Raw genomic sequence first — 21,598 nt, forward strand, 5'->3', positions numbered from 1 at the left:
TTAGGAAAAGCCCAAGTGTTAAGCTCTCTGTCGTGTCTGACTCTATGTGACCCCATGGACTGTAGCCCTTCAGGCTCCTCTATCCTAGGGGTTTTCCAAGCAAGAATACTGGAGTGGGTTGCCATTTCCTTCTCCAAGGGATCTCAGCCCAGGAATTGAACCTGGGTCTCCCATATAATAGGCAGATTCTTTACCATCTGAGCTGTCATCCATTATTTCTCTTTGTATAAACTTTGTGTATTTCTATTTCCTCCTAGAAACATACCTATACTAAAGTGTTTCTCCACAGTTTTTCATTATTTCCCCTTTAAGAAGCCTTTTTTTAGACAGTTTTTTCCTAATTCTCTTACCCCCTTATGAATTTTTAAGTCCATAGCTTTACCATGTATCTATTCAGGGGCTGTGTGTGTATCTGTGCTTTATACATGTGAGAGGTTTTCTGCCCACCGCCAAGAACCAATTTCCAACCCTTGGAAGTTATATCCTTCATAGAGAATGTGTGTTCTACTAGAGAATTCCAATCAATCCATAATTATATAAACTTCATAGGAAGAAGATAAAAACCACCTCAGTGTAAGAATCCTCACTTAACCTGGGTTTCTTCATCAACTTCTAAAATGTATCATCTCTTTCTGAGGTCCTTCATGTGGATCTCCACAATGAACACTTTCTTGACCCTATAGTACATAGGGTCACGCAGAGTTGAACATGATTGAAGCAACTTACAAGAGACAGGGATCAAGACCATCCCCAAGAAAAAGAAATGCAAAAAAGGCAAAACGGCTGTCTGAGGAGGCCTTACAAATAGCTGTGAAAAGAAGAGAAGTGAAAAGCAAAGGAGAAAAGGAAAGATATAAGCATCTGAATGCAGAGTTTCAAAGAATAGCAAGGAGAAATAAGAAAGCCTTCCTTAGTGATCAGTGCAAAGAAATAGAGGGAAACAATAGAATGGGAAAGACTAGAGATCACTTCAAGAAAAGTAGACCCCAGGTGAACATTTAATGCAAAGATGGGCTCAATAAAGGACAAAAATGGTGTGGACCTAACAGAAGCAGAAGATATTAAGAAGAGGTGGCAAGAATACACAGAAGAATTATACAAAAAAGATCTTCATGACACAGATAATCATGATGGTGTGATCACTCACCTAGAGCCAGACATCCTAGAATGTGGAGTCAAGTGGGCCTTAAGAAGCATCACTACGAACAAAGCTAGTGGAGGTGATGCAATTCCAGTTGAGCTATTTCAAATCCTAAAAGATGATGCTGTGAAAGTGCTGCATTCAATATGCCAGCAAATTTGGAAAACTCAGCAGTGGCCACAGGACTGGAAAAGGTCAGTTTTAATCCCAATCCCAAAGAAAGGCAATGCCAAAGAATGATCAAACTACTGCACAATTGCACTCATCTCACACGCTAGTAAAGTAATGCTCAAAATTCTCCAAGCTAGGCTTCACTAAAATGTGAAACGTGAATTTCCAGATGTTCAAGCTGGGTTTAGAAAAGGCAGAGGAACAAGAGATCAAATTGCCAACATCTGTTGGATCATCAAAAAAGCAAGAGAGTTCCAAAAAAACATCTAATTCTGCTTTATTGACTATGTCAAAGCCTTTGATTGTGTGGATCACAATAAACTCTGAAAAATTCTTCAAGAGATGGGAATACCAGACCACCTGACCTGCCTCTTGAGAAACCTGTATACAGGTCAGGAAGCAACAGTCAGAACTGGACATGGAACAACAGACTGGTTCCAAATAGGAAAAGGAGTACATCAAGGCTGTATATTGTCACCCTGCTTATTTAGTTTATATGCAGAGTACATCATGAGAAATGCTGGGCTGGATGAAGCACAAGCTGGAATCAAGATTGCTGGGAGAAATATCAATAACCTCAGATATGTAGATGACTCCACCCTTATGGCAGAAAGTGAAGAAGAACTAAAGAGCCTCTTGATGAAAGTGAAAGAGGAGAGTGAAAAAGCTGGCTTAAAGCTCACCATTCAGAAAACTAAGATCATGGCATCTGGTCCCATCACTTCATGGCAAATAGATGGGGAAATGGTAGAAACAGTGGCTGACTTTATTTTATTGGGCTCCAAAATCACTGCAGATGGTGACTGCAGCCATGATATTAAAAGACTCTTACTGCTTGGAAGGAAAGTTATGACCAGCCTAGACCGAATATTCAAAAGCAGAGACATTACTTTGCCAACAAAGGTCTGTCTAGTCAAGGCTATGGTTTTTCCAGTAGTCATGTATGGATGTGAGAGTTGGACTATAAAGAAAGCTGAGCACAAAAGAATTGATGCTTTTGAGCTGTGGTGTTGGAGAAGACTCTTGAGAGTCCCTTGGACTGCAAGGAGATCCTACCAGTCCATCCTAAAGGAGATCAGTCCTGGGTGTTCATTAGAAGGACTGATGCTGAAGCTGAAACTCCAATATTTTGGTCACCGGATGCGAAGAGCTGACTCATTGGAAAAGACCTTGATGCTGGGAAAGATTGAAGGCAGGAGGAGTAGGAATGACAGAGGATGAGATGGTTGGATGGCATCACCGACTCAGTGGACGTGAGTTTGAGTAAACTCTGGGAGATGGTGATGGACAGGGAGGCCTGACGTGCTGCAGTCCATGGGGTGGCAAAGAGTGACATGACGAGCGACTGAACTGAATTGAGCTGAACTAAAGCAACTTAGCTTGCACACATGCATGCAAGATAAACATAATATAATCGACTTCATAATATGAAATGTTTTCTTAAAGACTACCAGGGCATTGTTAGAAGCACTGTTAAGAGTACAGACTCTTTACTGCATGTGTTTTGAAACACACACTGCAATAGAGTTTTACACATCTATCAAATAACAACTCACATGAATTGTTATAATTATTTAAATGAGATTTATCTACTCGAACACAGAACCATCTCTCTTATCCCTTTTGGACAGCATATGCAAACTTGCATATGGGATGTATATAAATTAATGTTGTCTGCACATAGTTTGTTCCATTATATTGATAATTATATATTTTAAAATATTTAATCTAAGCTAAATGAAATAATCAGGCTATATGTCAATTTTACTCTGCTCTGTATTTAGTTAACCAAGAGCAAGGACTCTCTTAACCTATCTTTATATCCCTCCTCCAGTGCTTATTATCTACACTGATTAACTGAATAATTAGTCCTTTTGAATGAATACATGAATTAGATGTTCAAAATATGTTTACAAATTAATTATATATTTATTGATCAGGTACTAGATATCAGACACTGTGTTGAATATTTGTCATATTAAAAAAAAGAAAAAATATAAAAACTGATTTGCTCAATAAGCTTACAATCTATAATAAAGAACAGAAAAGTACATGTCTATTATATGTTGAGAAATATTTTGGAAAATCAAATGAGGGGGAGAGAGAGGAAGATCATATCCTGATGGAGTGATGATCAAAGAGTTGGTGGGAGATGCTGCAGCTGACATGAAACAATAAGACTTCAATTGGCACTTCCTTTTTCAATCTAAGCTGAATTGTAAGCAAGCAGCTAATGCTCAGTGTAAAGACCATAGTCAGAGCAGGTCCGTCATGAAGTGCATTTGTAAGATCATTCAGGTCTTCTGTGCAGGGTATCTGTATCCTTGCCTTATCAATATTACCACAGGGTAGCATTTATTAAGTATCTATTGTGGAGAAAATGGTTTAAAAATGGGGACTGATTTCAGCTTAAGTGCTCTAAATTTGTATGTACCTATATTTTGGTATCTATATTTTGTTGCATATTGGTCTGATAGAAATGGTAATTAAGACATAAATGAACTAGTCCTACCATCTTGAAACAAAAGTCAACAAATAACTTTAGTATTTCTATATGCTTTTGTTTCAGCCTACTTCAATCTACAACTAGGGAAGGCCTGTTCATTAGGTAACTAATGTCATTTTAGTCTCTGTCTTATTTGCTTCTCTGCGTTTACTGTTGATTATTTTCTCTATGTCTTTCTCTGTCATTGGCTTGAAAATTCTTCATTTTTTTCCCCTGTATTTAAAATCTTCCTTATGATTTCTTCAACTAGGTCATGAAAGTATTATAAAAATACTTATATTCTCACGTCACATCTTTTTCTGGCCAGTCTTATCCTCCTGCATGCTTGTATCTGCTTCTTACAAACCACTGACAAATATCTTGCATGTACTCAATGCAAGATGCATGTTTCCAAATGCCAGCCAAATGCCCTATCATTGCTTTTTCTAAACTATATATTCATCATGTGAAATGTAAAGCAAGGTACTAACCTTCTTAACACAAATGTGCCAGTGTGCCACCTCCATGCACACTCTCCAAGTGTAATTCACCCCTGTTGTCGTTCAGCCCTGTCTCCATACAGAGTGATACCCTTGTCCCAAGCCAGCAACTTGTGTCACACATCTAATAACATTCCCCACTCCTCATATCCGGTGGTAGCCAATTCCCGCTGATTATGAGTCATAAGCATTTCTTAAGTGTCTCTTCTCCTTGCAGTCCTCAGCACCAGTGCAGAAGTTTAGGCACGTGTCACATGTCTCCCAAATTATTCTGTTGGCTCTTATCCTTGGCCTGCATCTTACTCTGCCTCCATTCCATCCTCTAAACCATCCCCAATGGAGTCCTCAAAAATACTGATTCCAGATTCTTCTGTTCAAAGTGCATTAGCAGTTCCTCAAAAGTCTGATTTCTTTCCAGTATCATCTCCTGACTCCTCTGTCCTATAATCCAACCTAATCAGGAATGTGTTTCTTCCCAGTGTCTCCTGTTTCATTCTATTTCCTCTGTCTGGAATATCATTTTATTTCATCTGCCCAAGGAGTCCAATTCACCCTAAAAGGCCCAAGTCTGTCATTTCTTCTTTGAAGACTTCTGAGACACCATTCAAAAAAAAAAAAAAATTCAGATGAAGTCGCTCAGTTGTGTCTGACTCTTTGCGACCCCATGGATTATAGCCTACCAAGCTCTTCTGTCCATGGGATTTTCCTGGCAAAAATACTGGAGTGGATTGCCATTTCCTTTTCCAGGGGATCTTCCCAACCCAGGGATAGAACCTAGATCCCCCGCATTACAGGCAGACACTTGACTGTCTGAGCACCAGGGAACCATTATTTCTTCTCTATAACCTCAAGTAAGTATCATCTCATGGGTATCACATTGTATAGGTGATATTTAGCAATTATCATTTTAATTAAGAATTGACATCATATAAAATATGTTCTATAATGCTATTGGAATTAGAGATGAACACATGGACATCACCAGATGGTCAACACCGAAATCAGATTGATTATATTCTTTGCAACCAAAGATGGAGAAGCTGTATACAGTTAGCGAAAACAAGACCAGGAGCTGACTGTGGCTCAGATCGTGAACTCCTTATTGCGAAATTCAGACTTAAATTGAAGAAAGTAGGGAAAACCACTAGACCATTCAGATATGACCTCAATCAAATCCCTTATGATTATACAGTGGAAGTGAGAAATAGATTTAAGGGACTAGATCTGATTGATAGAGTGCCTGATGAACTCTGGACGGAGGTTCGTGACATTGTACAGGACACAGGGACCAAGACCATCCCCATGGAAAAGAAATGCAAAAAAGCAAAATGGCTGTCTGAGGAAGCCTTACAAATAGCTGTGAAAAGAAGAGAGGCAAAAAGCAAAGGAGAAAAGGAAAGATATAAGCATCTGAATGCAGAATTCCAAAGAATAGCAATTCTCAGTGATCAATGCAAAGAAATAGAGGAAAACAACAGAATAGGAAAAACAAGAGACCTCTTCAAGAAAATTAGAGATTCTAAGGGAACATTTCATGCAAAGATGGGCTCGATAAAGGACAGAAATGGTATGGTCCTAACAGAAGCAGAAGATATTAAGAAGAGGTGGCAGGAATACACAGAAGAACTGTACAAAAAAGATCTTCACAACCAAGATAGTCACGATAACGTGATCACTGACCTAGAGCCAGACATCTTGGAATGTGAAGTCAAGTGGGCCTTAGAAAGAATCACTACTAACAAAGCTAGTGGAGGTGATGAAATTCCAGTTGAGCTATTTCAAGTCTTGGAAGATGATGCTGTGAAAGTGCTGCACTCAATATGCCAGCAGATTTGGAAAACTCAGCAGTGGCCACAGGACTGGAAGAGGTCAGTCTTCATTCCAATCCCAAAGAAAGGCAATGCTAAAGAATGCTCAAACTACTGCACAATTGCACTCATCTCACACACTAGTAAAGTCATGCTCAAAATTCTCCAAGCCAGGCTTCAGCCGTATGTGAACCGTGAACTCCCAGATGTTCAAGCAGGTTTTAGAAAAGGCAGAGGCACCAGAGATCAAATTGCCAACATCCACTGGATCATGGAGAAAGCAAGAGAGTTTCAGAAAAACATCTATTTCTGCTTCATTGACTATGCCAAAGCCTTTGACTGTGTCAATCACAATAAACTGTGGAACATTCTGAAAGAAATGGGAATCCCAGACCACCTGACCTTCCTCTTGAGAAACCTGTATGCAGGTCAGGAAGCAACAGTTAGAACTGGACATGGAACAACAGACTGGTTCCAAATAGGAAAAGGTGTACGTCAAGGTTGTATATTGTCACCCTGCTTATTTAACTTATATGCAGAGTACATCATGAGGAACGCTGGGCTGGAAGAAGCACAAGCTGGAATCAAGATTGCTGGGAGAAATATCAATAACCTCAGATATGCAGATGCTGCTGCTGCTGCTGCTAAGTCACTCCAGTCGTGTCCGACTCTGTGTGACCCCATAGATGGAAGCCCACCAGGCTCCCCCGTCCCTGGGATTCTCCAGGCAAGAACACTGGAGTGGGTTGCCATTTCCTTCTCCAATGTGTGAAAGTGGATATGCAGATGACACTACCCTTATGGCAGAAAGTGAAGAGGAACTCAAAAGCCTCTTGATGAAAGTGAAAGAGGAGAGTGAAAAGGTTGGCTTGAAGCTCAACATTCAGAAAACAAAGATCATGGCATCTGGTCCCATCACTTCATGGGAAATAGATGGAAAAACAGTGGAAACAGTGTCAGACTTTATTTTTTTGGGCTCCAAAATCACTGCAGATTCTGATTGCAGCCATGAATTAAAAGACGCTTGCTCCTTGGAAGGAAAGTTATGACCAACCTTGATAGTATTTTAAAAAGCAGAGACATTACTTTGCCAACCAAGGTCCGTCTAGTCAAGGCAATGGTTTTTCCCGTGGTCATGTATGGATGTGAGAGTTGGACTGTGAAGAGAGCTGATCACCGAAGAATCGATGCTTTTGAACTGTGGTGTTGGAGAAGACTCTTGAGAGTCCCTTATACTGCAAGGAGCTCCAACCAGTCCATTATAGAGGAGATCAATCCTGGATGTTCATTGGAGGGACTGATGCTGAAGCTGAAACTGCAATACTTTGGCCACCTCATGCGACAAGTTGACTCACTGGAAAAGACTTTGATGCTGGGAAAGGTTGGGGGCGGGAGGAGAAGGGGACGACAGAGAATGAGATGGCTGGATGGCATCACCGACTCTGTGGACATGAGTTTGAGTGTACTCCGGGAGTTAGTGATGGACAGGGAGGCCTGGCGATCTGTGATTCATGGGATCGCGGAGAGTCGGACACGACTGAGCGACTGAACTGAACTGAACTGAACTGAGCAAAGATATCTAAGGAATACTCAAATATTTGGAAACTAAACAATGGTATTATGAAAAACTCTTGAAACAAAAATGAAGTCAGAAGTAAAATAAGAAACTATTTTGAACTTAATAAAAATGAAAACACATTTTTATTTAATTAAAATTAGTGGATGTAACTAAAGCACCACTTGGAAGGAAATTTATGTAATGAAATGTTTAAATAAGAAAAGCAATCTCAAATCAGTGATATAAGATTTCATCTTAAGAAACGAAGAGTGATGAGTTAATCAATAATTTCAAGTCAAATCAAATGCAACAACAACAACAAAATAATGTAGAGGAAAACTGTGAGAGGAATTGAGAGAAAAAAGAGAGAGAAATACAGAGAGATAGAGACAAAAAGAGAGAAAAAAGGACATGAATTTCTGGTACCTGTACAAGAAAATCACATCATCTTAACTCCTTCAAGATGTTTAAAGGACAATTTGGGAATATTAAGAACAACTTAGAGAGACAGAAGCTACAATAAAGAGTAAAATACAAACAAAAATAAAAATTCAACATAAATCCAACAAATATCTTTCAAATCCAATTATTTAAAAGAAAAAAATGATAGGAATTAACCCAACTTGCTTTCAAGACATCTCATGAAACTGCACTAAATTAGACTGTGGAGCGTTGGCAAAAGTATAGAAATACATACATCACTGGGACAGACTGGAAAACCTGGGACGACAGCCACTAGTATACAGCCCAGCGATCTTTTGAGAACATTGAAACTGAAAGTGTCTTCAACAAATGTGACGGACAGTTAGACGTCCGTACGGCAATGGAACATATCTGAGTGTTAGCTTGCATCCCTTATGAAAATTGACTCAAAACACATCATACACCTAAATGGAAAACCTAAGCCACATAATTTTGAAGCCACATAATATATTTCTTTGGCACATAAGCACATGAAAATATGGTCAACATTATTATTATTTAAGTGTAAATTATCAGTGTGATACCATTAAACATGTTTTGAAATGTAAAACACACACACACACAAACAAACAGAAATCAAGTCCTAGCCTGAATGTGGAGCAACCAGAACTTTCATACATTTATGGTTACTTCAAATTTGAAATATACTATGAAAGTTTCTTATAAAGTTAAACATACACTTTACTATATGACCCAATAATTTTTTACTGAGGAGAAATAACATATTTGTACAAATATTGTGTGTGAGTATTTACAGCAGGTTTATAATCTCTACAAATCTGGAAACAATGCCAGTGACTTGCAGTGGTGAGTGGATAACCAATTCAAGGAATAACCATACAATGGAATACTAATTCTCTAAAAAGAGGACAATTTTTTTTGGCGAATGCAAATGGATAATTTTAAATAAAAGAAAACTGGTTCAAAAGACTACATGTTATATAATTTCATTTATATGAAATTTTGGAAAAGGCAAAATGATGGAACAGGAAACTGTCTAGTAAGTTTACTATGAAAAATTGAAGAGGTTGGGCTATGTGACCATTTAAGATAGATGAAAGATAAACTTCTCTCTTATAAAGTGGGGGAAGGGTGATTCTGAAAAAGAAAAGGTGAGAATTTTATGATAACAGGTGCATTCCTAACCACTTCTGCGGGAGCGCACATAAAGACATTGAGGATCTAGAAGCTGATGATTTTCCAATTACTGGATGCCACGCATCCCTTGGAAAATCTGCACATACTCTCAAGACATGAGCCGACTATTTTGAATACCACTACTTCATCATATGACATATTTCACCATATGACACCAGGACTTCCCTGGTGGCTTATATGGTAAAGCATCTGCCTACAATGCGGGAGACCCAGGTTCGATCCCTTGGTCGGGAAGATCCCCTGCAGATGGAAGTGGCAACCCACTCCAGTATTCTTGCCTGGAAAATCCCATGGACGGAGGAGTGTGGTAGGCAAAGAGTTGGACACGTCTGAATGACTTCACTTTAATTCACCATCAGGCAGACACCTTGAGTATGCAGTAAATAAATGCATATTAAACAATTAAATGCACCTGTGCAAAGGCAAGAACAATGCTAGGTAAGTGGTTACGCTTTGATCTTTTTCAAAAGGTCTTGTTTCCTTTACGAAGAAAAAATGTACCTTATTTATCTTTTATCATTTAAGTCTTGTACAAAGCCATGGTGAACCTCACAAATGAAGGTACCGAATGAGTGAATCTATCATCCTAATGAATTATTATTGAATGAAGCTTGAAATTGTGGTTTGCGATTATAGAAATATGTCATATACTTACTGAGACCTACACTTCATAGAACCTTAAATTTCAAATCACCACATAAAAAACAAAATAATTCATCAAACTACATAGCTGTGGTTCTTTTTGACATTGTACTTTCTTTTGCGTGACTGTAAGCATTTCATATAACAATGTATTACCTGATTCATTGATGCATTTTTTCCCAAGCAATTTGTTAATAGTGCAGTAAAGGTCATCAGAGCAGAGACAATCTTTAAACTGTAAGTTGCTTTCCGCTAAGGACTGGATACTTAGGTCACAGCTGGATGAATCCTTCATCTGGCAGGTGTTGCCTGGATTTCACAGTAAAACATATAACATTCTAGATATTAATCTGAATAAAAGTTTTGAGTCCTCCTATCCAAACTATGTTAAACCTTAGGGTAGCACCTCCTACCCAAAGCTTTTAATATCTTGATTTTAGTAATTCATTGTTAGAGTGAAATTATCTGGAGTTACTACAGCAAGTATAAAATTGATTTTTCAAGCAAAAAAAAAAAAAATCTATTTCTACTGTTTTCACCCCCAGTATTTTCTTTCTAAAATAGACTAAAACTTTCTGTATTTTAAAAGAACTTTGTCCTCACTTAGAATGCCAATTTGTGCTCTTTAATAATAATCAAGGCTGCCTTTAAAATGAGGCAACCAGAATACTCTGTAATTTTATCTGTTTTGTCTGTTTAGCAATTTTATTAGCTATTTGATCTTAATCTGCTATTTTATTTTATATGCCATTCCAAGATTATAGTAAGAGACATCCAAGTGGCTTTAAATTTATCATATAAAAAGACATGGTCCTGACACTTAGAAAGCACTCAGTAAATATTATTGCATCTTTTGTAATTACCAACATTTCACACTCTGCTTTAATATAGAAAGCCTTATTCATTACCCAACTATTTTCTTTTATTCATCATTCCTGAATAAAACTTCTTGAGTACATTTGATTTGTGTATTTGAGAATATTTTTATTTCAGCTTCATGCGTGGTATAATTATGCAAGTCTTACCATTCACTGTAAATTACTTGCTATTTGTACACTGAATTCAATAATTGTGTTATAATTTATGATACACTGAATGCAGTAGTCTAAGTTACCGTATAAAATATACCAAGGAGCTTCATTATCAAAACAAATAACGGATTTTTTTTGTCATTGTCCTTTATTCTCATCTTAAAATTATTGTGCTATTTGAGAAAATTTGCCTTTGAAAATCTTTTCCTGAACTGTAATGAGAATGTTGCTTTTGAACTGTGGTGTTGGAGAAGACTCTTGAGAGTCCCTTGGACTGCAAGGAGATCCAACCAGTCAAGCCTAAGGGAAATCAGTCCTGAATATTCATTGGAAGAACTGATGTTGAAGCTGAAACTCCAATACTTTGCTTACCTGATGCAAAGAATTGACTGTTTAGAAAAGACCTTGATGATGGGAAAGATTGAAGGTGGGAGGAGAAGGGGACGAACGAGGATGAAATGGTTGGATGTCATCACCGACTCGATGGACGAGTTTGAGCAAGCTCTGGGAGTTGGCGATGGACAGGGAAGCCTGGCGTGCCGCAGTCCATGGGGTCGCAAAGAGTCGGACACGACTGAGCGACTGAACTGACTGAATGGAATGTTGAATAGAGACCTATAACTCTCTTTGGCCTTTGAACATCGCACGCACCCTGTTCAAGGGCAAGGAAGAGAAGAAATCTCACTCCTTGCCTACATTCTGTGTAATTCCTTGAGATCTTGTGGCTGGACAGGAGCTCTGATAGTAGAGATTGTAAATTTTTACATTGTCAGAACTATAGATTGTTGTCTCTTAATCCAACATGCTTCACCTTACATCTTTGGAAGGTAGAAGGAGCAATGGCAGATAGATAAGGGTCCAAGCAGTACGGAATTTATTCTTCTATGAAGTGGCTGGAGAAATAAAGTGAGCCATGAAAAAATATAGTTTTTATTTTTCACTTTGGATTTCTCTTATTGAATGTGCCAACAATTTATTGGGTTTTTATGGTATTATCACACTCATTATACAAGCTGATAAAATTGTCATGTTAGAAAAAGCTTTTAATGAAATGTTCTGTCCTAATAGTATTAGGATATTATCCCCTACATAATCATTTTATCGAATTTAGTGAATGGAGTCTGACAATAATGCTCTCATTCAACATATATTCAGCTACTTGATATAGCTAAGATTTTTTTTTCTTTTAAACAAATGACAATGACTTTTTAATCTTCATATTCTCTAACCCCTTGGGCCTCCCTTCACATGTTTGGAATGTAGGACAAACTGAAAATAAAAATATATTTTAACTTGCTCTTGACACAGTTGAAATGGAAGATGGTATATATGTTGAAAGAATATAAAACTCATGTTACATTCATGCAAATAATATGTTTGATTTTCACAAACATCATCTTTCTATGTTATCACTGACATAGTAACATATAAAAATATTTTATTTGAAAAAATGTTGCCATGTTTTTGAGAGCCATGTGTATAACTGTAATATTATACATTGTAAAAGAAGTAAAAGAATAATCTGAAACCTTGCATAAAGTTGCCTGCAGTGTCAGCGCATTAAGGTTCTTGAGTAATGGTGGTCCAGTGGTTAAGGATTTGCCTGCCAGTGCTGGGGACACAGGCTCGGTCCCCAGTCTGAGAAGATTCCACAGGCAATGAGCAACTGAGCCTGTGTGCCACAACCACTGAAGCCCATTGCCCAGAGCCCATGCTCTACAACAAGGAAATACCTGTGTGCAGCAATGAAGACCCAGCACAGCCAAAAAGAGAAAATGTTTTAAAAGAATACTCTCAGGTGTCTAAATTCACTAATAAGTAACTGAAGGTGAATCACTTGAATACCAAATTTAAGTAAGGTGTTTAGAGAAAAACTTAGTTTCTATGGCGGAGCCTGGTAGGCTGCCGTCCGTGGGGTTGCTAAGGGTCGGACACGACTGAGCGACTTCACTTTCACTTTCACACATTGGAGAAGGAAATGGCAACCCACTCCAGTGTTCTTGCCTGGAGAATCCCAGGGACAGGGGAGCCTGGTGGGCTTCCGTCTATGGGGTCACACAGAGTCGGACACGACTGAAGTGACTTAGCAGCACCAGCAGCAGCAGCAGGACAGTGAAAAAAAAAATGACCAATTTCTATTTTTTATCTCAGTAAATAGAAGGTATTCGAGTGCATTTTAAACTACTTGTTTTACCTGACGCGTTGCAGGCATCTTCCATTATTCTCCAGGCATGCTCACAACCATTGGCATTGCTTAGGCAGAGCTCTCTTAAATACGCGCAATCTGTGGTTGGGGAAGTGGACTTGTTCAAGCATAGCCCCAGAGCTTGAAGAACAACAGCAAGAGAACAACACAAACAGCAATATGACAACATGGTAGTTATTTCCTTCAAACCTAAGTTATTAATAATCAAGGCCAGAATTATGAAAATGGAAATGTGATTAAGTCATTAAAAAAACTAGAATGGATCTTAACCTCCCCTCCAGCTATAGATTTGTTTCTTTTATATAAGATTCTTAAACAAAACATATGTATTTTCCCACTTTTTTTATTTCTGCCTATTTATTTCTCAACTTGTAATTTATTGTTATGACTATTGTTCCATTGAAACTGTTCTGAAAAATGCCCCCAAATAATCTCCATAACGTGAACTTAATAGTTTATAAAGACTTCATCTTGCCTGCTTTTATATTGGGAATTCTGTCGTCACTTTGTTCTTGAAACTTTTTTCTTTTGGCAACCCTCCCTTCTAATTCTCTTGATACTTCTTCATTTGATATTTTCTGCTCATGGCATTCTTCCCAGGATCCTCTTACTTTTCTGTTAAAGTGTATTTGTAGCTTAGGTTCTGTCCTCAGGCTTTTCTCATTCCCATTTTACATACTCATCGTGGACAACTCCATGTACTTATGGTTTTAACTAAAATCTCAAGATTGATGAGTCTCAGATATCTAATGCAATCTTGTTATTTTCCAATATTTTAGTTACAGATGCTGTTTTTTCCACCTAAATGTTCCAGACACACTTCCATATAATACTATCGTCGATATTGTCCTCCTCATCTGTTGGACCACCTGTTTCATCAGCAATGCTACCATCCACAATGCACCCATACTAGGAAGCTTGGGTTCATGATAGGTTCCTTTTCTAGCCCCAGTTTCACTCTCCCACATCCACTCTTGCATAGATCATTGATTCTCATCTTGCGAATTGACCAACTCATCAGACAGTCACTCTGCCTTCACCTTATTCAGGTAAATTCTTTACGCCCCTTACTCTGCCTTATGCACCATTCCAGTCTCTGCCTCATCCTTTGAATGGTTCCTCAAAGCATGACTCTCATATTCTTCATCGTGTGCAATCTAGTCCTCAAGCATTTATAGTTTCTCCATGCTGAGCATTTACTATGTGGTCACTACCAGACGCTATTTTTCTTTTTATTCTGAACTAAGCCTTTTTGGTCCTTTAAGACTCAACACAATAACTACCAATTTTACGGAAACTGTTCCTAAATTCAATACCTCTTTCCTCCATTCAAATTGAATTTAACATCCCTGGCCTGTGTCACTACAATCTTGGAACCTTCCCAACTATAGAATTTACTGCTCTATAATGAAAGTGTGTATTTACGTGTTTGTCTTTATCGCTGGGTTCTGGGATTTTACTCAGCAGGCATTAGGAATAATTCACAATAGTATGCTCATCATCAGTGCAATGATGCATTACATATATTCAATAAATGCATGCTGATTTAACCAACTTAAATACTGCTTATGGATGAGTTATATATAAATAACTGATAGTATTCAACAAATATACCATCTTTCAGATATTTACAAGTTATTTTGTATAGAAGAGAAAAGGTTTCAGCAAGTTTTTCAAAGTAGCAACGTTAATGTATTGTACTAATTATTCAAACTGATTTCTGCAAGCAGACAAACTGACACTTGCTTACTCAATCCATGGAAAAATATGGAAATTACAATTGAATTTTAAAGACAGTATATTAGCTGTAATCAAGAGACCGAAAAGGTATGTCTTAATCAGAGTCAAATTATCTGAATTTTTAAAAGGTGATGATAATTATGAGTGACCTGTCACCACACAGAGTTATAGGCTTCAGGTAAAGCCATAACATCCTTTTTATAAGGTTGATATTGTGCAATTGCCTTGTGCTCTACATAAAACCAAAACTATACAATGTGTGATAGAAATAGTATCTTCTCTTCACAAGGTATCCCTCAGGTCTCTTAAAATCAGCCATACATTGACAAAGTCTATATTTTGTCTTCCTTTGCCCCTTCTCTTTTATTTTATGTTATTTTTAAAATTTTAATTGGAGGCTAATTACAATATTGTATTGGTTTTGCCATACATTGACATGAATCCGCCCTGGGTGTACATGTGTTCCCCATCTTGAACCCCCCTCCCCCTCCCTCCCCATCCCATCCCTCTGGATCATCCCAGTGCACCAGCCCCGAGCATCCTGTATCATGCGTCGAACCTGGACTAGCGATTCATTTCACATATGATAATATACATAATATATATGTATTATAATATACATAATACAATATATGTTTCAATGCCATTCTCCAAATCATCCCACACTCGCCCTCTCCCACAGAGTCCAAAAGACTGTTCTATACATCTGTGTCTCTTTTGCTGTCTCGTTCCAAGCCTCTTCTAAGGAGAATCCATGTCAACTGTTTGGATCGTATGTACTGCTGACTGAGTCACTGTATTTGGAGATTAGGCTCGTGAGTGTGGCTTGGTTACATTTTTCTTGTTGAGGGCTGGAGTGGAAATTGACATATCAGCTTTCTGTTTTTGTGTGTTCATGGATAACCTCACCTAGCCAAGTTTTTGTTCTAGGTTAGAAAGCCTGATGATAGGGAACACATGTACACCCATGGCTGATTCATGTCAATGTATGGCAAAAACCACTACAATGTTGCAAAGTAATTAGCTTCCAATTAAAATAAATTAGTTAAAAATTTAAAAAAAAAAGAAAGCCTAAAGAAAGAGAAAAAGAGCCACTTTCATTCTGTGCCAAAGATACTGAAGTAAGGATTTTATGTCAGAAACTCAATATATAAGAGGCTACAGCTTTATTTGCACTGATCATTATATCTTGGGACTACTTCTCTCAAGAAACAGGTGATGGTCTCCTGAGTAGATTATCAAAATCTCGCTGGTATGTCAGTGCAATGATCATTAATGTATTCTACATATTATCTTTTCCAAATGTGTTTTATTTTCTTTCATATTTAAAATTCTAGGTTGAATAACAATTTGATTGTTTTACATGATTTTTCACATCTTCCACTCAGAAGAAATACTGAATCAAGTAGGAAAACCACTTCAAGGATTTGACCCAGAAGAATCAAATAAATGATAACTTTCCAAAATCTTATCCATTCCTGACTAGGACTTGTGGCCATATATTTAAGACAGGAGTTTTCAAGGATCCTCTTGAAATGCCAAGTGAAAAACAGGTCCTATTTAAAAATAAATAAGATGGAGAATAGTGCACATTTTTTCACCCTCTTAAATACTCTTTAGGATATTTAGAGCTTTGTCTTAAGAATTCACTATGTCTCATATTTCTTTGGCTGCAGAACTTTCTGGCATCATAAGATTTTATTTAAATGGGGTTGAATAAATATTCCAAAGAATGCATTATGGGAAATATTGGTTAAACCTATCAAATAGCATAATTTTGACCCTAAGTGTTAGATAGGATTTCCCTCCTTCTTGCAATCTACTGACAAAGTTAATTCAGAAGTGAAAGTTGAAAACAGGAAGCTGTTACTGTTGTTTCAATGAGATTGTATATATTTATACATAATGAGATTGTAATATATTCTGTGTATCTCATTATATTGCTGCCTAAGATTCAAAAATTAAAGTCTCCTAGATTTTTCCTTATTATAAATAATAGAAATAAGAAACATTGTTGGAAATCAGTACAAGGACCAAAATTTTGAATAACTAGTATTTAATCCTCCAAATCTGAAAATACATAAATATATAAAAAATTCCTTTCCTTCTTGCTTTAATTTTGACTAAATCTATTTAGACTCTTTTTTATGTTCAACACAATTTGAAATAATCTCTTTGTTTTCTTGCCCACAAGTATGCCTTTATTCATCAATACCTGTTGGCAGAGAGTAACCAGAAAATGTACTGGCTTTGTTTTAATTAGTGAAGTATTAATACTCATCTACAATTATAACTATCCCTTTTTCTGAATTCAGTTTGTAGATTCTACTGCATGCTGAGGAATATATAATAGCTTCTCCAGTCACATGTATACCAAGTAGCTCTACATAGATTCTACTTTAAGCATACATTATTTTTACAGAGAGAAGCTCACACTTTATCTCTGGGTTATAAAAATTAACTGAAATGTGAAGCATTTGGGATTGTGTTGTGTTACTCTATGAACTGTCTCCTATTTAATACATATTAACATCTAAAATAAAGGAAACTGAATGGATCTTGTTTCAGTTTAAATTAAAAGAAAAATGGAACATGAACTTTGTCATCTTATAACTTGTAAATAAATACCAGAAGGTTTCATTTCTAAAAGGCTCTAATATATATGTAAGTTTTATAAACCCTAATCAATTTCCTGAAGTAACTGGATTAGTATATTTTATATATATATATAAGAAAAAATCTGAGTGGTAAAATGCAATCCTCACATTGTGCATTTTCTATAGAGTTATAAATGAGTAAAAGTAAGCATACACTTTTGTAAAAGTAATAAGCTATGTTAGAGTACAAATTTATAATTAATACTTTATATTATAAACCTTTGTTAGCTTGGTATTTAAGTGACTGGAGACACCATTTGATTCACAAAGAATTAATGTTATGAATTCAGATAAACCAGAAGAATAATTCACTTACCGAAGAAAATGAAGACTATCATGGTGGCCAACTTAGGGCTGTTTACCTGCAAGAAAAGCAGATGTGTTTTTCCAACAACCTCCTTAACAGTGACTGTACAGAACAAAGCTTTGGTTTCTACTGCTGCTTTCTGAAAGCATCCCCGATTCAAGGCGGCTTCCTGTCACCGCTTGCTCACCAATCTTTCCTGAGCTGTGAACTTTCCTAATTAGGTCCAAATTCAATTATTTTCTTCTGAGTGTACTGATCTCGGATATTATGCTTCTAAGAAAGCCCAAGAGCCAAATACTAAGAAATGATACATCCCCTGCACATTCAGGGAAGAAGGTGCTTTTATTTTCTCCTTCAACTAGAATACTAAACTGTTTTGTATACAAACCTCCCAACTATAACTCCAGAGTTCCTAGACACTTGAGCATGCTCAGTTTCTACTTCACTAATTTGAGTCATTCAGGCAATGTTATGTCTTTGAGGATAGGGAAAAGGATAAAAGGCATAAAGAAAGCCCAAGAAAACATATGGGGAATTCAAGTTCCACTAGGACCAAACCAGTGTACCTCATCTTTCTTAACAGCTGCCCCAAACTCCAGTGTACTTAAAACGTGGGTTGCTTCAGTTCCAGTTACTCTAACACTTCCAATAAAACAATGTTTACAAAATGACTCCTCACCACATGCAGGAATTTCTCATCCCCTGGAAAGGTAATCATCCACTTGTGTTTGCCACTTGACACTGTTTTTGTCTGAGTGTTAATGAGAGGCATTGTGACGGTCTGAATATTTGTGTCCCACCAAGTTCATAGGTTGAACTCTTAAACCCGAGAGGAGATGGCATTAATAGATACAGCATTTGGAGGTTACATAAATCATGGGGCACAATTCTCATGAATGAGATTAGCGTGTTAGAAAGGGAAGTCCAGAGAGCCTTGCTCCTGCCATCTTGTGAGGACACAGTGACAAGTTGCCAGCTACGGACTAGGAAGATGGTCCTCATGAGACCTTGACTGTGCTGGCACCTTGATCTTTGACTTCCAGCCTCCGGAACAGTGAGAAATAAATTTCTGTTGTTTGTCAACTTCCCTGTCTGTAGTATTTTCTTATAGCAACCTGAATGGACTAGACAGGCATTACTGATCTGACATTACTTTAATTGCACTGTTCCTCACAATCGTTTACCTGAGGACAGCCTGAGGCTTCCACTTTTAAAACAGCCTGAGACCTTTTTGTAATGGACACTTAAGAAATAAAACATGCTGCTAAACAGGAAACTAGGAAAAAATGGGTATGAAAAACTGACTATAGTGAGATGGGGAGGAGCATTGTGTGTTTGCAGTTGCACAGGGGGAGTTGTTGGTTGCAACTGCTCACATTTAATTGACACATAAGATATGTTATAGCATATATTTTAAAGTTGAAGTATAGTTGATTTACAGTGTTGGGCCAATCTCTGCTATACAGCAAAGTAACTCAGTTATACACACACATACAATGGAATAGCATATCGTGTTCTCAGAATGCCTGATGGAAAAATACAGACTCTGGAGTCCAGCAAACTAAAATTGTATTCTCCTTAGATGTAGGTAAATAACTTTACATCAGAAGTCATTATATTTACTCTTCTGTAAAATGTGCTGGTTGCTATAAATATTAAGTAAGCATATGGGGTTTATCACAAAAAATTAACAAATGCCAGTTATATTGCACAAGACAATTATTATTTAGCAAGTAATTATAGCATCATAAAATCAATCATTTTCTTTTAAAAGGCACTGCCACTAAGCTTGTATTAAAAATTTTATCAAGATAATTTTTCTTTATGATACAAGCCAACTAAAACTGGCTTAAGCTCAAGAGGGATTCAGTGACTCTGTTGGTTTGCAAACCGGGCTCTTACACAAAAGACGAGAAGAGCGTGAAGAGAGAGGCAGATAACTCCAGGCTGGTGGATGTCAGATATAACACACAGAGGAACTTACATACAAGGAAGTTGTCCTGAGTGGGACAAAGACAATTACATTCCCTCACTTACCTGCCAGAATCTTACAAGTTTATACAGAGGTCTCAACTGGGTTCAGTCAGATGCTCCATCCAGAAGGTCTCAGCCTCAGAGAGCTCCCTCAAGGCTGCGCCCATCAGAATGGCCCCACTGTGGGGACCAGGGACGGAAAGTACATTCAGGGTGAGGGTCGGGGATCTTCCCATTGCCCAGGTCCAGCTCACAGGTCAAACTACAGTCATACGCCCTGGGTGACTTCCTCAAAGAGGAAGCTGGAGTTGGAGAATCAGGGGGCAGGAGAGCTGACTTCCTATAAGTTTGAAACCTTCAAGTTCTGAAGGCTTTGCCCGCCTGTCAGCTGCATCCACAGGCAGCTTCTTTCCTCTCAGTGGGAGAGGCTGTCAAGCCCTCAGCCCCCATCCTTCTCTCTTAGAAGCCCAAGTGGGAAGTGGGCCTCTTCCCATTGCTCTTGTGCAGTCGCTCAGTCATGTGTGACTCTTTGTGACCCCATGGACTGCAGCACACAGACTTCCTTATCCTTTACCAACTCCTGGAACTTGCTCAAACTCATGTCCATTGAGTCGGTGAAGCCATCCAACCATCTCATCCTCCATCGTCCCCTTCTCCTCCTGCCTTCAATCTTTCCCAGCATCAGGGTCTTTTCCAATAAGTCAGTTCTTTGCATCAGGTGGCCAAAGTATTGGAGTTTCAGCTTTAGCATCAGTCCTTCCACAGAATATTCAGGACTGATTTCCTTTAGGATAAACTGGTTAGATCTCCAGTTCAAAAGCATTGATTCTTCAGCGTTCAGCTTTCTTTATAGTCCAACTCTCACATCCATACATGACCACTGGAAAAATCACAGCTTTGACTAGATGGACCTTTGTTGACTAAGTAATATCTCTGTTTTGTTTTGTTTTTGTTTTTTCCCCCCGAGTTGAGTGTCATCTCCTCTAGATGGGGCCATCACCCATCAGTCCTGCCAAGAGGCACTGGTCCTGCGGGGTGCCCAGTATCACAGGGTCAGTGGAATCGGCCCTCTTCAACTCATAGGAACTGATGGTGGGACAGGGAGGCATCACCAGGGGAATCTGTGGTGGTAGAAGCAGCATGTGAAGGGGTCTTGGGAAGGAGAAAAACATGCAGTAAAACATATAAATGTTAAATTTATGTGGGACTACAACAAGAAAAATAAGCTGATGAAACAAAAGAAAAGAACACCAAAACACAATTTCCTGTTCAAGGAAGGTTAGTTATGACTTTCTGGAGTGGAGCGATATGCAGAACTGAATACAGGGCATCGGGAGAATGGTGCTAATCTTTTCCACACAGGTACAGCTGCCGAGGGCTATTGCCTACAGGTAGAGAAAGCATCTGTGGTTATATTCTCACTTATTTCAAAATAATAATTGTCAGCTGTGTCACCATCTAAAGCAGGGTCTTTTTAGCATTTTATTGTGCCATCAAGTCCCTTTCTCCCTACACCTCCTCCTAGGAGTATTTTTAAAGGCATATATATATATATATATATTTTTTTTTTTTTTTCTTTAAGGTAATGCTTCAACAGAGAACTTACTATGTAGCACATGGAATTCTACTCAATACTCTGTAATAGCCTATATGGAAAAAGAATCTGAAAAAGAATAATATATGTGTATGTATAACTTAATCACCTTGCTGTGTGCCTGAAACTAACACAACATTCTA

The 21,598-nt window shown here is 37.9% G+C and overlaps 1 protein-coding gene across 1 annotated transcript in view; it reads right to left on the minus strand.

The window, feature by feature from the left end:
- Nucleotides 1–17,918, minus strand: part of GFRAL (GDNF family receptor alpha like) — an 88,189-nt gene extending 70,271 nt beyond the window's left edge. Inside the window, 3 exon segments of the mRNA XM_088831513.1 lie at nt 10,103–10,255; nt 13,172–13,303; nt 17,897–17,918. Of these exon segments, the coding sequence (XP_088687639.1) occupies nt 10,103–10,255; nt 13,172–13,303; nt 17,897–17,918 (307 nt within the window).
- Nucleotides 17,919–21,598: the final 3,680 nt, after the last annotated feature.

Source organism: Moschus berezovskii, chromosome 23 (genome assembly GCF_049115385.1).
Source record: "Moschus berezovskii isolate FMDL1 chromosome 23, NW_MosBer_1.0, whole genome shotgun sequence".
In the NCBI taxonomy this organism is placed as follows: domain Eukaryota; kingdom Metazoa; phylum Chordata; class Mammalia; order Artiodactyla; family Moschidae; genus Moschus; species Moschus berezovskii.